Source organism: Musa acuminata, chromosome BXJ2-6 (genome assembly GCF_036884655.1).
Source record: "Musa acuminata AAA Group cultivar baxijiao chromosome BXJ2-6, Cavendish_Baxijiao_AAA, whole genome shotgun sequence".
Classification (NCBI taxonomy): Eukaryota; Viridiplantae; Streptophyta; class Magnoliopsida; order Zingiberales; family Musaceae; genus Musa; species Musa acuminata.
The window spans coordinates 40,610,371-40,624,066 of record NC_088343.1 but is presented as its reverse complement, the minus strand read 5'-3'; the positions used below and the strand labels follow the sequence as shown (position 1 = coordinate 40,624,066).

The 13,696-nt window shown below is 35.4% G+C and overlaps 1 protein-coding gene across 1 annotated transcript; it reads left to right on the top strand.

Annotated features, from left to right (window-relative positions):
* The first annotated feature begins 2,618 nt into the window (after nt 1-2,618).
* Nucleotides 2,619-13,288, top strand: LOC103989425 (carbon catabolite repressor protein 4 homolog 1). Its single transcript, XM_009408264.3, has 13 exons — nt 2,619-2,853; nt 3,001-3,328; nt 5,948-6,704; nt 7,320-7,406; nt 7,488-7,571; nt 7,654-7,740; nt 7,833-7,919; nt 9,103-9,156; nt 9,252-9,343; nt 9,425-9,539; nt 9,616-9,766; nt 9,892-10,046; nt 13,076-13,288. Exons 2-12 carry the CDS (start codon nt 3,171-3,173, stop codon nt 10,035-10,037), a joined length of 1,818 nt encoding a protein of 605 aa, XP_009406539.2. The 5' UTR covers nt 2,619-2,853; nt 3,001-3,170; the 3' UTR covers nt 10,038-10,046; nt 13,076-13,288.
* The last annotated feature ends 408 nt before the right edge of the window (nt 13,289-13,696 follow it).

Genomic DNA, 13,696 nt, shown 5'->3' with positions numbered 1-13,696 from the left:
TCATTCCAACCAAACATCTTAAATTGAAATCTAGAAGCAAGTGATCTGTATAATCGAAATTATGGTTACAGTGCACAGTCTACAGGAACATCCATATTATGACTTTCTTTGAGGCCAATTGGTTTTTTAGTATCTTTCTTGCAGTAGAATCCTCTGTCCATCTTCAGCCATACACTTTGCAGTGCTTGACTGATGAAGGAAACTCTTTGAAGCATGTTGCTTCTTGGAGAACTCCATGAGACATGAACTGTAATATGACTGACAGAGGAGAGCATAGAACAGTAATCTCTAAAAGTATTCTGCAAACATATTAAAACTTGTCATATAGATTTCTTTTCAAATCATTTTTGTTTTCACAGTTTTATTGATGTTTGCAAACCCACAATGAATCTGATTTCCATCCAAAAAGCTCCAGCAAACCAAAAAGACCAGATTAGATGCAAAGGTATTTGCAGTTCATTATACTTTCTTTCTTTTGGCACTCTGTGAGAAATTGGCTTCTGGGATGAGCTAAAGATGCATCAAGAGGATTGAGACCTCAATCCTAATAGATTATAATTGATCCTATAGACTAAATCAAAGAAAGCTACTGTTATAAGCATATTGTTCAAAATATTTAGATATCAAATCTCATGTAATTTTGACTATGTTTTATGCTATTTCAATTATTGATCCAAATGTTTGATCAAGATTCAATAGCTTCAAAACCCATAATAATTTCTAGCTTATTTTCATACTTTTACACCATTTATCAGATAAAAACATATTATATATCATTGAAATTGCTTTTGTTTGCCACTTGCTGTAGATGTTAGAAATATTGATTTGTAGGATATGTTCACTCTTCCTAGATTGATCTTGAGCTGATATAATTAAGATCTTAATTCTCTGGGCAGGATTTTGACTCAACTATCTCACTCTCTCCCTCTCTCTCCCTCTCTCTCCATCTATATGAAAATAATTTTTGAATAAATATATATTTGCTTTGGATATACATATATACACACTCACATATATATACTAAATTGAATAATATTCTTCCTTCTAATTATTACAATTATTACTAGGGCCCACTACTAAATCATTCTTGCTGCCAATGATTATTCTTCTTAAGCACTCACATGAAAAAACATGAGGAAAAAAATTGAATTAAGTTCACAGTTATTTTTTTTATTATACATTTTTAGGTTACATATATATATATATATATATATTATTTATATTAAATAATAGTAAATATTAACCATAGAGAGGTACAAGGAGTATTCTAGAATGACTACTTAAAATTCCCCCCGAATAATTTGCGTGATAAGAGATTTATTCCTAAAAATCATTAACATATGATCCCTTGACATGAAGTTATAGATTAATATCAATGTCCATTTTCTAAAAAAATATTATATTTTTCATAGATATCCATTGTTAGAGACACTTTTGGTCTTTCATATCTTCATAATTATAAGTTATTAAACTAATTTCTTTTGACATGGAATATGATTAGCATCAACTCTTTTTTTGCTTTATTATTTTATATTTACTCTCAAATACATATATTATATACCATCTATCTCCATAAATATCCATTGCTAGAGACACTAATTTTAGTTTTCGTCTTTTTTTTTTGAGGAATCTACACATACATCCAATTTAAATTCCTCAATAATTTCTTTATTTTCGATTTTTTTTTGTAAGGCATGGATTTTGGCATCTTAAACATCGAATTTTATTTTACTGCGCCCCATAACACTCTTATAATTAATGGTATATTTATGCATTTGATAAGTTTTCTACACTCAAACTAACTAAAATTGATATATCAGAAGTGATTAACCAAATTTCCTTTGAATGAATGCTAAAAGAATGGATATATATATCATGTAATATTACTATTGCCACTTTTTTGAATTTAACTATATTTTCTATTAAATATATAAGTCATCCATCTCCACAAGTGATACTTTACCTTTAAACTAAAACTAACTAATATTAATCAAAGTTAGAAATAATTAACCTAATTCTTTTTTTGATGGATGTCAAAAGAAGGAATACATATTTGTATATACAGTTCATGTAATAATAATAATAATAATAATACTATCATTGTTGTTTTTTTATTTAACAAATGATAAATGACAAAGACGAGTTTTAACTCGAATTACTTAATAAGATTTTATAAGTTAAACTAGTTAATATATTTAAAAATAATAATAAAAATTTGAATCCTTAACCTTAGAAAAATGAGTCAGATACATTATTGAAATAATACACATTATATAAAATGTATACACTGTGGTTTCATATCATTTTATTTTCATTTTGTTATTTTCTACTAAAGTTCAAATCTATATATTTTTCATTGAATATAAAATATTTAATGTTTTTGCCATTTATATTTACTATCTAAGCTATCTGTCTCCATCTTCACATGTAGTTTCTTTTATTGTTATTTTCTTACATTATCTCTTTTTATAGAATTATTATTATTATTATTATTATTATTATTGCATAAGAAGTTACTGTGACACATAACAAACATAAATAGGTAACGATTAACAGAAGAAGAAAAAGAAAAATTGGACAACGCAATCAGAGACGTTTAAATACCACGAGAGGACGTCACAAAAGGGGGCGAGAGAGCAAATCGCAGGTGGTCGTAGTACTCTTCCCATCTCTCACACAGCGGCGGACAGTCTCGGCTCTCAACCACTCCCTCTTCTCCCCCCCCTCTCACCTTCAAAACCCTAACCTCCAATCCCTTCTCGTCTCTCGCTCCCGCATCCCCTAATCGCGCCTCTTCCAGCTTCGTTCGGCGGCCCCCACTCCAAGGATTTCTAGCCGTAGATCGAGCCAAAGGTATGTTTTTTTGCGTTTTTGTCTGCACGACGATGCCCCTGGCATCTGTTTCTTCTAGGATTTGTCAGAAGGTGCTTTTTTCCCTTCATTTTTCTGTTCGATTGTGCGCATTGGAGCTGCCTTCTGATCGCTAGGCTTTGGATTCAGGTGGTCAACGCTGGCGGAACCTAGGGTCGGGTGATGGCGGATCCGCTCCGTCGCCGCCGCCGCCTATCGGGAATCAGCGTCGTGCTTACGAGATCGGGGTCGGAGGTGGAGGAGGTTTTGGGGCTGCTAGGGTTTGGACTTGGGAGGGTCGAATTGGACGGCGGGGAAGTATGCTGACCGTGCTGCGGGTTCACCTGCCGTCGGAGATCCCTGTGGTTGGCTGCGAGATTACGCCTTATGTTCTCTTGCGCCGGCCGGATGGCTCCATCTCGACTGACGATGTCCCTGAATCTGCCCCGCTCAATGGCTACTGCATGAGATATAAGTGGTGTGTTGTCGCTTTTTGTCCTTTTTTATAACTATTGCTTTGATCGCTGTTCATTTATAAGTTAGCCTTCGTTCTCCAACGTTTGATTAGTTTTCCAAGACTTGCTATCCTTTCCTATGTTCTTAGTGGCACTTCATTTCCATGTATTTCCTTTATGGGTATGTTTCCGGTAATTAGCATCTGGGTGATGATTCAGAGTTGGTCTTAGATATATAGCCAATGCTGCTTAATTGTGGTTTTTGTTTATAACTAGTCGTGTTTGATATTCTTTCCCCAGTGGCAGGTATACTACTAGATAAAGCTTTTCTTACGTTGATACCTCGTACTAGTGGTTGCATCTAGTACCTCAGCTAAAAGTTCACCTGATATTAGTTAAGTCAATTATTTTGCAATGAATCATCTAATTCATTTATATTAGAGCCACAAAGTTGTAGCTGGATTCTCCAGTTTCTTTCTTATTATTTTTGCATATGGGAAAGGGGTTTTGTGAGGCACCAAGATCTGTTGAGCTTTGTCAAATTATCTATTTTAACGTGTGCTCATTCCACGATTGCTAGTTGTCACGTTTTCCAATAAAAAAATTGCTACTTGTTTTCTGGAAGCTGATATTTTGAGGCAGTTTCAGGGAACTCATACTTGATGGCTGTTTATCTGCTTATTTCAATGATATTGTCTGTTTGGTTTAGTAAATGTGGGTCTTTTCACAATATGAAACATATATATGTATAGTTGTTCTTTCAATTGCTATTTCTAAATTGCAGAATGCTTCTCTCCATTTTCATCTCAGAAAAATACACTGTCAATTAAAGTGCTAATTTTGTTGTTGTTGACACATGTCTCAGTGCATCAGTCTGTTCGAATTGCAGTTTAGTATGATCTTTGTGTATCGAGCTAGTTGGAGATAAACCTGCTATAAACATCCACAAATATGTTGCCTCTCTGTTCAACGTCCTTCTCTGTGAACTGTAGCACTTGAACAATTATTTCTTACAAACGAAAAAGTTCCATAACATATCCTCAAAATTTTTTATTAAATAGCTTTCTTTATTTTTGCTGGAACACCAGAAGAAAATTTAATGAAGTTCTAGACTTTGTTTATTGTCCATTTTTTAGTATTGGCATATCAGACTTGTAATAATGGTCATTTGAAGAGCTTCAACAGTTGTGCTGGGAGACTTCTTGATAAAAACAAATTGACATGACATCATCTCAACTTTATGATCTTTAGATTTTTCTTTCTATATTTTGGTTACAAAGAAAGCATAATCTTGTCATTGCTGAATGGGTAGGTTGATTTCTTTGGGCATCCTTCGATTGTTCCTACCTTTGTTGGTTGATCGTGTAAGTGTGACCTTTCCTGGAGCACCAGAACTGTACTAGGGATTTCTTTTGGTAGGATCCAACAACAAGTTGTTATGTCCCAGTTATTTGGGAGCTGCTACATACCCATCATTGAGCTCTATCTAGGGTTATACCACTTAGCAAACTCAGAGATCTCAGAGCTTCTATTATTGTTTCTAATCAAGCTTCCTTAGGTCTCCTTTTTGCCACTCTTTGCACCACTAATCCTAATCGATTCATCTCCATGTATAATTGGTGTATCTATACTTCTCCTTGGGGAATATTTATACAATGTCAATTGGTCTTTCCTCATTTTGTCCTTGGTTGTAGCTACACTCAATTGTTTACAATGTGACGATTGCATATTCTATTTTTTTGGAGTAACTCCTAATATCCATCTCAATTCTGCAGTACATGAGGATTCTTAATAGTTCAGTGGTCTAATCCATAAAACAGATGTTAATTTTATATTCAAAAATATTATCCTTCAATCCGAGAGGCCCATGATGATATCACAAAGCTTGTGGTGTTGCTCTCTAATTTAACCATTCCATTTTAATTTTATGAATAATGTCTCCGGCAATCTAGTTTTTGCTGAATTATAGATCTGAGATACCTAAAACTTCTATTTCTAGAATATTTTATCCATTTTAATTTGCACACTCAAATCTTCTCTTAGCATTAATATACTGACATTTCTGTGCGCATCCAAATTTCTAATTCAATCAGTCAAACCATCATGATGTTGTCCATTTCTCTATATATGAAATGGGAAACTAAGTACATATGGAGTGTAGAGTAAAACACAGGCATTTGATCTGCATAAAATATGCTAAGAAAACAGAAGCTTTTGTCTTTCTACTTCTCATTCTGCTTCATGATGTTTGCTAGCAGTTGTCGTTCTTCTGCAATTTAGGTGAACTGGAACATGGATAATTTTTATACTTAGAATTATAATGAAGACTCATAAGACAGCTTACTTGAAGTATAATTTATACATAGCGATATGGCATAACAGGTAAAGAATACATTCCTTACTCTTCACATACACAGAACAACCACCACCATGAGGCAATTGCTTCGCCAGCAAAGGACATTTTTCTTGGTATATCATCATGTTCCATGTCGTTGTTGGCACCTAAAACGATGCCTTGCTTTTGTAAAGTAACCATTTGATGTTTGTTATTTAGGTGTTATTATTAACATTACCTTTAATTGATCTTATGCAATGTGAGAATTTTATGTTATGAATAATAAATTTAAATTTCTTTTATGCAGGTACCGAAATCAAGGTGATCAAAGAGTTGCTGTATGCAGTGTACACCCAACTGAGCAAGCAACCTTACAGTGCCTTGTTTGTCTTAAGGAGAAAGTGCCTATTGCCAAGAGTTACCATTGTACTCCTAGGTGCTTCTCTGATGCTTGGCAGCACCATCGCTCATTGCATGACCAAGCAAAGAAAACAGTAAATGAAAATGGAACTGATGAGGAAGAGGTCTTTGGACGCTTTAATAGTAGTGGATCTGGAAGTTTTAGCACAGGGCTGTCTGGTGTTGCACCTAATTTAGTACAGAGTCCAGGCCTTAATAATGGTCCAATTCCTATATATCCTACAACTGTTGCTGAAAAAAATGGGGAAACCTGGTCTGAAGTAGCCTTTTCTAGGACATATACTCCAACAGCTGATGATATTAATCATGTTCTTAAGTTTGAATGTGTAGCAATAGATGTGGAGACAAGAATACCTGTTGGAAATGTCAATACTGTTTTGACATCACGAGTAATTCCAGCCCCCTCTCCAACTCCTCGCCGCATGGTTCCAGTGAGTGGGGACCTCTTGGGGCAGTTAGATCTAGATGGCCGAACATCTTCTGGGACCTTCTCAGTTCTTTCATACAACATTCTCTCTGATGCATATGCTACAAGCGAGGCTTATAGCTATTGCCCAACCTGGGCCCTTTCGTGGCCCTACCGCAGGCAAAACTTGCTGCGGGAAATTATTGGCTACCATGCTGATATACTTTGTCTTCAAGAGGTACATATTCCATAGTTCCTTTTTTTTCCTTTTGTTGTTGTAAAATACTAAATATTCTCTTGAGCCAAAATTTTAGCTTTTCTCACTCTTTCTGGTCTCACTACAATATTATTGTCTGGTTCTCCTAGATTCTTTCTGTTAAATATTTCATAACAAACAATGTGCCTTTATGGCAGTATTCACATGACATATGCAATGTTCTTTTACATAATCATTTTCCTTGGTTCATACATCTCGTGCAATCTAGTTAGTAAAAGAAAAATGCTTCCTGCTTCTCATTTTATATTTATCACTGGGCTTGTAGTAAATTGCTTTTGCTGTTAACTGTATCTGAGTAGTTATTGCTCATTTGTGTTTTTCAGCATCACATATTAATGCTTTAATGTGGCAGTGGAGGTCATCTCTTTTTTTTCCAATAAAAGATAAATTATATTAGCTCATAAAACTGCACTGCTTATCAGAGTGCAAAAGATTTCTCAACTAAGGCAGATGTTGCCTCTAAACATCTCTTGTTCGGATATGGCTGTGTTATTTTTTTATAAAAATATTGTTTACTTAATTTTGTAACATCACCATATTTTACTATAAGAAATTCTAAATTTGCATCTCTTTCAGGTCCAACATGATCATTTTGAGGAATTCTTTGCTCCAGAATTTGATAAACATGGATATCAAGCATTTTACAAGAAAAAAACTTCAGAGGTTTAATTTCATATTTGCCTCAATTATTTTCAAGAGCCATCACTTTGCTTTCTACACTTGGTGATATTATTGTTGGTTCAGGTTTATGGTGGCAATCCAAATACTGTCGATGGTTGTGCTACGTTCTTCCGCAGAGACAGGTTTTCACATGTTAAAAAATATGAGGTAGCTGCACCGTGCACTTTCTTTCTGCATGGTGATTGGTAGCATCTGATGCAATGTAGATTGACTTAATATCTGTATGCAGGTTGAATTTAATAAGGCTGCACAGTCTTTGACAGATGTTGCAATGGCAGCTGGTCAGAAGAAAGTTGCTTTGAGTCGTTTGATAAAGGTTGCCAGACAGCCCTGTATCTATAGTTTTCTGCCGTTTTCTGATCGTTGCTGGATTTGTCTCATTCTTATTGATGTTGAATCTATCTATAGGATAATGTAGCCCTCATTGTGGTCTTGGAAGCGAAATTTAGTAATTATGGCACTGATAATCCCGGAAAGAGGCAGCTAATCTGTGTGGTGAGCTGGTTTTGATCTTGCCATTTCTTTTAAAGTTACATACTGCATACAGTAGTTTCCATCTTTTGGTGTATGAATATGCTTCTTGATGTGCTGAAGATGTCCAGCATTTATGGCAAAAAACTGAAGCATATGTTGGTCAAGGTTTTAGGGAAAGGCATGCTCTTTTGCTTCATTGTATACATTTCTTTAATCAAAATTTCTTATGGATCTGCTTATCTTTCCACAGCTGAACATTTTTCATGAAATACAAATACAAGTTGTTTGGATCATAGGGGAAAAAATATGCCATTTTGTTTTTGCCTTCCCTTGAAAATATGAGATTGAAAACAATGGTTGAAGGATTTGATTAATATTTTCTGGATAAAGTTCCTCAAAACTTGAAAGATTAGTTTTTTTTTTTTTAAACTGGAGAGCAATTGTCCAGCTGTCTGTCTCTCCCCTTCTTTTTCTTTCTCTCTCTTTGCATATTTGCATGTATATTGTGTGTCCTCCCAAGCAAACTTAAGAGGTATTCCCAAGGAAAGTCATCCTATAAGGAATTTTCCACAGCAAAAATTCAAGATGTGCCTTAAGCTTTAGTTTGGAGGATTTGACACAATGTGAATTGTCCTTTACTATTATGTTTGTAATATTTTCCTTTATGGAGGCATTAGTTTGGAATGATATTTTACTCCAGTGTTTTAATGTTTTTTATTAACTTATTTTGTTATGACATTGAATAATTTTATGGAAGAAGTTGGGGTCAGTTAGATTATTGGCACTTAAAAGCAAGATTAAGGAAACATAATTGTCCCACAAATCCAAGACCTCTTATTGATTTTATTTTGTTGGAAAGAAACAGAGATTAGTAAAGGAGCCTGGTGTCGCATTTTTATTCAGTGGATGAACCATTTAAATTGCTACTATAATTGGAGCTTTCCTGTTGTCTTTTTCTTATATGAAAAAATGGGTTTGTTTTGTTTTGTTTCTTTAACTTGCTTTTGTTTTCCAAAATTGTTAGGAAAGTCTGCAATCTGTTGAAGTTGTTGCCTAAACTCTTCTGCAATTTTTTCTTCATAAAGCTTCAAGGAATAATACTATGTACAGCTTTGAAACTGTACACAGCTTTTTCTTCATAATTTTTTCTATTTATGTGAGATTTTATAACCTTTGAATCATTTGTTTTTGGTCTTCCATGCAGGCAAACACCCATGTAAGCGTTCATCATGAGCACAAGGATGTTAAGCTTTGGCAGGTTTTCATTCTATCCTGCTATATTTTTTGGAACTGTTCCTACATATGTTTTTCTTCTACTTCATCATTATGTTATTGTCAATGCAATCCTCTCAGGTTCATACTCTTTTAAAAGGACTGGAGAAAATTGCTGTTAGTGCTGATATTCCAATGTTGGTCTGTGGAGATTTTGACTCTGTGCCCGGAAGGTCTGCACTTATTCTTGGTCAGTTTTACCATTTTCATAAACAAAGGGAATCATAGTATCTAAATGAGTGTTGCATATGTAGCGCTCCTCATGCACTTCTTGCAAATGGCAAAGTTGATCCTTTGCATCCAGATCTGGCCGTAGATCCTGTGGGAATTCTGCGTCCTACGAACAAGATAACTCACCAGCTTCCATTGGTAATTCTTCTATTTTCTTCTTTTGATGTTTACTTTTAAGCTTTTCTTGGTGTTAACATGTATGCCCATTCAACAGGTAAGTGTGTACTCGTCATTTGCTAGAATGGCAGGAGTAAGTCCTGGATTAGAGCAACAGAGGAGGAGAATGGATGCATCGACACATGAACCTTTGTTCACAAATTGCACCAGGGATTTTATTGGCACTGTTGATTACATATTCTATACAGGCATACATCTTTTCCATTGATTGCAATTTGTCCAATAAATAGTTTCTTTATTTCCTTTCTCTTTGTTCAAATGTTTTCCAGAATAACTTATGCAAATGTCTTAGAGCCATGTCTCATGTTTGCAGCTGACTCTCTGTCAGTGGAATCTCTGTTGGAGCTCCTAGATGAGGAAAACCTACGCAAGAACACTGCAATTCCTTCTCCTGAATGGTCATCTGATCATATAGCACTCCTGGCACAATTTCGGTGCAAGCCTAGAATTAGACGCTGAAACAAAGTGGTAAGTAGAGAATCCCTTGTTTTTGTAGTCCATTTTTCTCTGTAATTATGACCCATGCGAGTGTTTTAGTTAGCTTATATGCTCTGCATTGTGCTGATAAGGTTTAACCTTTCTTTTCGGTCTGAACAAGGACCGGTGCCGAACCGTAGAGCTTGGTACTGGTGTGTATCATTTTTAATTATAGTGATACTGATCAATACATGTTGGCATACTGTCCAATATACCAATATGATGATGCCAGTTTATTGAGGTGTTGGAATCAGTATTGGACCGAGACCTTAAAACCTTCATGCTGGCATTAAATGTTATATTAATTACTTTGAATTGCAGCAAAATCCTATGAATATCATGTGGTATGAAATTTCAGATGGCATGAGGATATCTTTGGGAATGTTCAGATAACCAATGGTTTTTCCCAACAGAATTAGTTGTAGATATAGACCATCTTATTTTTAGAGATTTATTTCTTAATATTCTAATTGTAATCTCAGTAAAATGGTAAATATATTGTGACTGAAGGAAAAGAAGAGTTGATTGTTTGATATCTTTTTGTTGTCTTTTAAGGGGCTGTTTGACTGTCTGGCAATACCTTAGCAAAGCAGAAGTTCACCAAATCGTAGTTTGATAGCTTAGATTTTGACCATGGTGTAGTGGACCAAATCATATTCGACTCGATCCAATCTGGTAATGATCTGATCTTTGTGGTAAATGTATAATCTTCACTACACTAATAGTGATCAGATTACAAACTAATTCAGATCGATATCCACAAATTACAAACTTGAAGGGAAGGAGAAACCTTAGTCACTACCCTTCATATAAATTCTCGTGCAGCTACCTAGGCAGTTCTCCCTCTCGACCAATGTTGCCATCCATTCTACCATCACTGCCTCTCCCCTAAGGAGAGTACCTGCTTTTCAACCACATTTCTCTCTCCTTTTATCCCCCTTCGATGGATCGCAGCTACCATCACTGGCTGTCCTCCCCCACCCTCCATGTGTCTCTCTCCCGCCACCACCACCTGCACCTCCTCCAGCCACTCACCTCCCATATATCTTTCCCTATATCTCCTTTCTAGCCCTATTCTTTTCCCTCTTTCTCGTCCCTTATTGATTCGAAGCTGATTGTGCTAGATATTCCCTACTCTCTGATTCTTTTTTATATATGTAGAGATTGGGCCAGAGATCAATAAATGATTTAAAATGGATACAAATCAACTGTAAGTCAATCTATCAAATCTTTGGATCAGATCAGATAGCGCTTGAGGGTTATTTCAGATATGGATTGATCTCAATCTAACATTCGTTCTCTCTGTTTACCTTCCCAATTGCACTGGCAAGTTGCATTTGCAGTTTCAATTTAACACACACACACACACACACACACACACACACACACACAAGATATGGATTGATCTCAATCTAACATACGGTCTCTCTGTTTACCTTCCCAATTGCACTGGCAAGTTGCATTTGCAGTTTCAATTTCACACACACAGAGACACACACACACACACACATAGAAAAAATTGGCAAAGTATAGCATGGTATTACCATATTTCATTAACACACACACACACACACAAGATATGGATTGATCTCAATCTAACATACGTTCTCGCTGTTTACCTTCCCAATTGCACTGGCAAGTTGCATTTGCAGTTTCAATTTAACACACACACACACACACACACACACACACACACACACACACACACAGAGAAAAAATTGGCAAAGTATAGTATGGTATTACCAAATTTCATTAATATATGACAAGTATGGTTATTTAGCATGTGGTTAATGTACAGTATGTGATATTTGTAACATAAAGTTTTTGGGAGTATGGTAAAAATTATCTAAAAAAGATTCTAACAATTCTCACATGGAGTTGTGGACATGATTGTGTGATAAAAAATTTCATGATGAGTTTGGAACAAATAACATCTACAGGTGCTAAAATATCATTATCTGCATTTTTTTTATCCACATGGGTGTTGTTTGGATTCATGTGTTTGTATTGCTGTGTAATATTTTGTACACAGTTTTACATGTGAACCACCACTGGCATTTGTTTATATGTGCAATGTGCAATGTGCAATGTGCATGCTTAATAGCATCATGCATTGACAAGTTTGTATGTAATACATGTTCATGTATACATGTGCAATCATGTAATGTACTATGTTGGCAAAAAAAATTGTATGTGATTCTAGATTCATTTAGTGAAATATTTTTGAAAAGTTTTCAATTGTTTTATATTTACAAAAAAATTACGATGTACAATATGAGTAGTTTGGTGAATGGTGCATTCCACTAAATTAGCTCATTATGATTTTACAGATTTGTGTCTGTGCATATCACTGCAAAAGGAAGATTCACATGCATGAAACAACATGCACATGTATGGTTGGACATTTGTGTATGTTATGGTCTTACACACCTACATTGTCTGGCTTGGTATATACTGAACAAAACATGTGGTGACTGCTTTAAGAAGTCATATGAAGATGGCACAAACATATTGGTTTAATAGATAAAAAAATGTGTTAGAAGTATATTCATCAATGTGGAAGTACAGTAGTTGGCAACAGATTATACTCAAAATGATCATTTTAAATAGGTCAAAAATGAAGGTTGCATCATACTTGTCTTTCATCGGATACCTTTTGTTACTGTTGAGACAATTGTCATCATTCTTATCGAGAAATTTTGGTGTACCTGTTGTATTTGGCTTGTGTTAGATATGCTTATTCTCTCTTTCTCATATGCCAACAGTGTTATGCTAGTTTTTAGAATTAACTCCACTGTTCTTCAGTTAGGCATCCCACTTCATGCAATTAACTGTTCTATCTTCAGAGGTTTTGTAATTTCACATTTGGTTATAATTGTGGCTGTCCATTTATGTTCTGACCATTTGTTTTTTTTTTGTTTTTTGAAAAATGTTGTTGGTGCTGGCTTTTAAATAAGTTAAATATTTGTGATTATGCATCTTTTTATTTTACTTGACTGCCCTCTCCTGTTGCTCTGCAGGTACCTCAGCCTGATTTGTTCGTGTTGTATCAAACAAGTGAGTTGGTTAACCGTGAAGACCGCCTGGTTAGTCTCTTGGAGGGGGTAGATATTGTTTCTACTGCCCTTTTCACTATGTACCTCTCATGGGCTCATCAGTTATATGTATCATTGTACTGTCTCATAGCTAAGTTATGCGAAATGCGTGCCGTGCCGAGCCGTGCCCTTTTGCCATTTTTGTTTTATCTACTAGTGGCTATGTGATTCAGCCATGTTTTGATATAAATCTGGCAGAAGATTTCCCCTTAGAAGTCAAGAATGTAGGCCATGACCCCACAAACTGGGGAAACACATTCCAGCTGAATTCGTTTTTCTTGCTGTAGAGATGCCATTAGGGTTCCAAACAAGTGTATCATCTTTTTTCTAGTTAAGGCAGATTGAGATCCAAATGGAGCCATTTTTAGTGTTGGAACTGAAATCGGAATGATCAAACTCCCAAGAGGTAGCTACTTAAAATGAGCTGTTTCTGATCTCCCAAAAGGTTGAAAAGTAACTCTCAGTCTTGTTGATCTCGTTGCTGTCCTTTGTTATTTCGATTAATCCTGGCATTTTATGTTGATTAGAGTGTCTAAAGCACTGCTT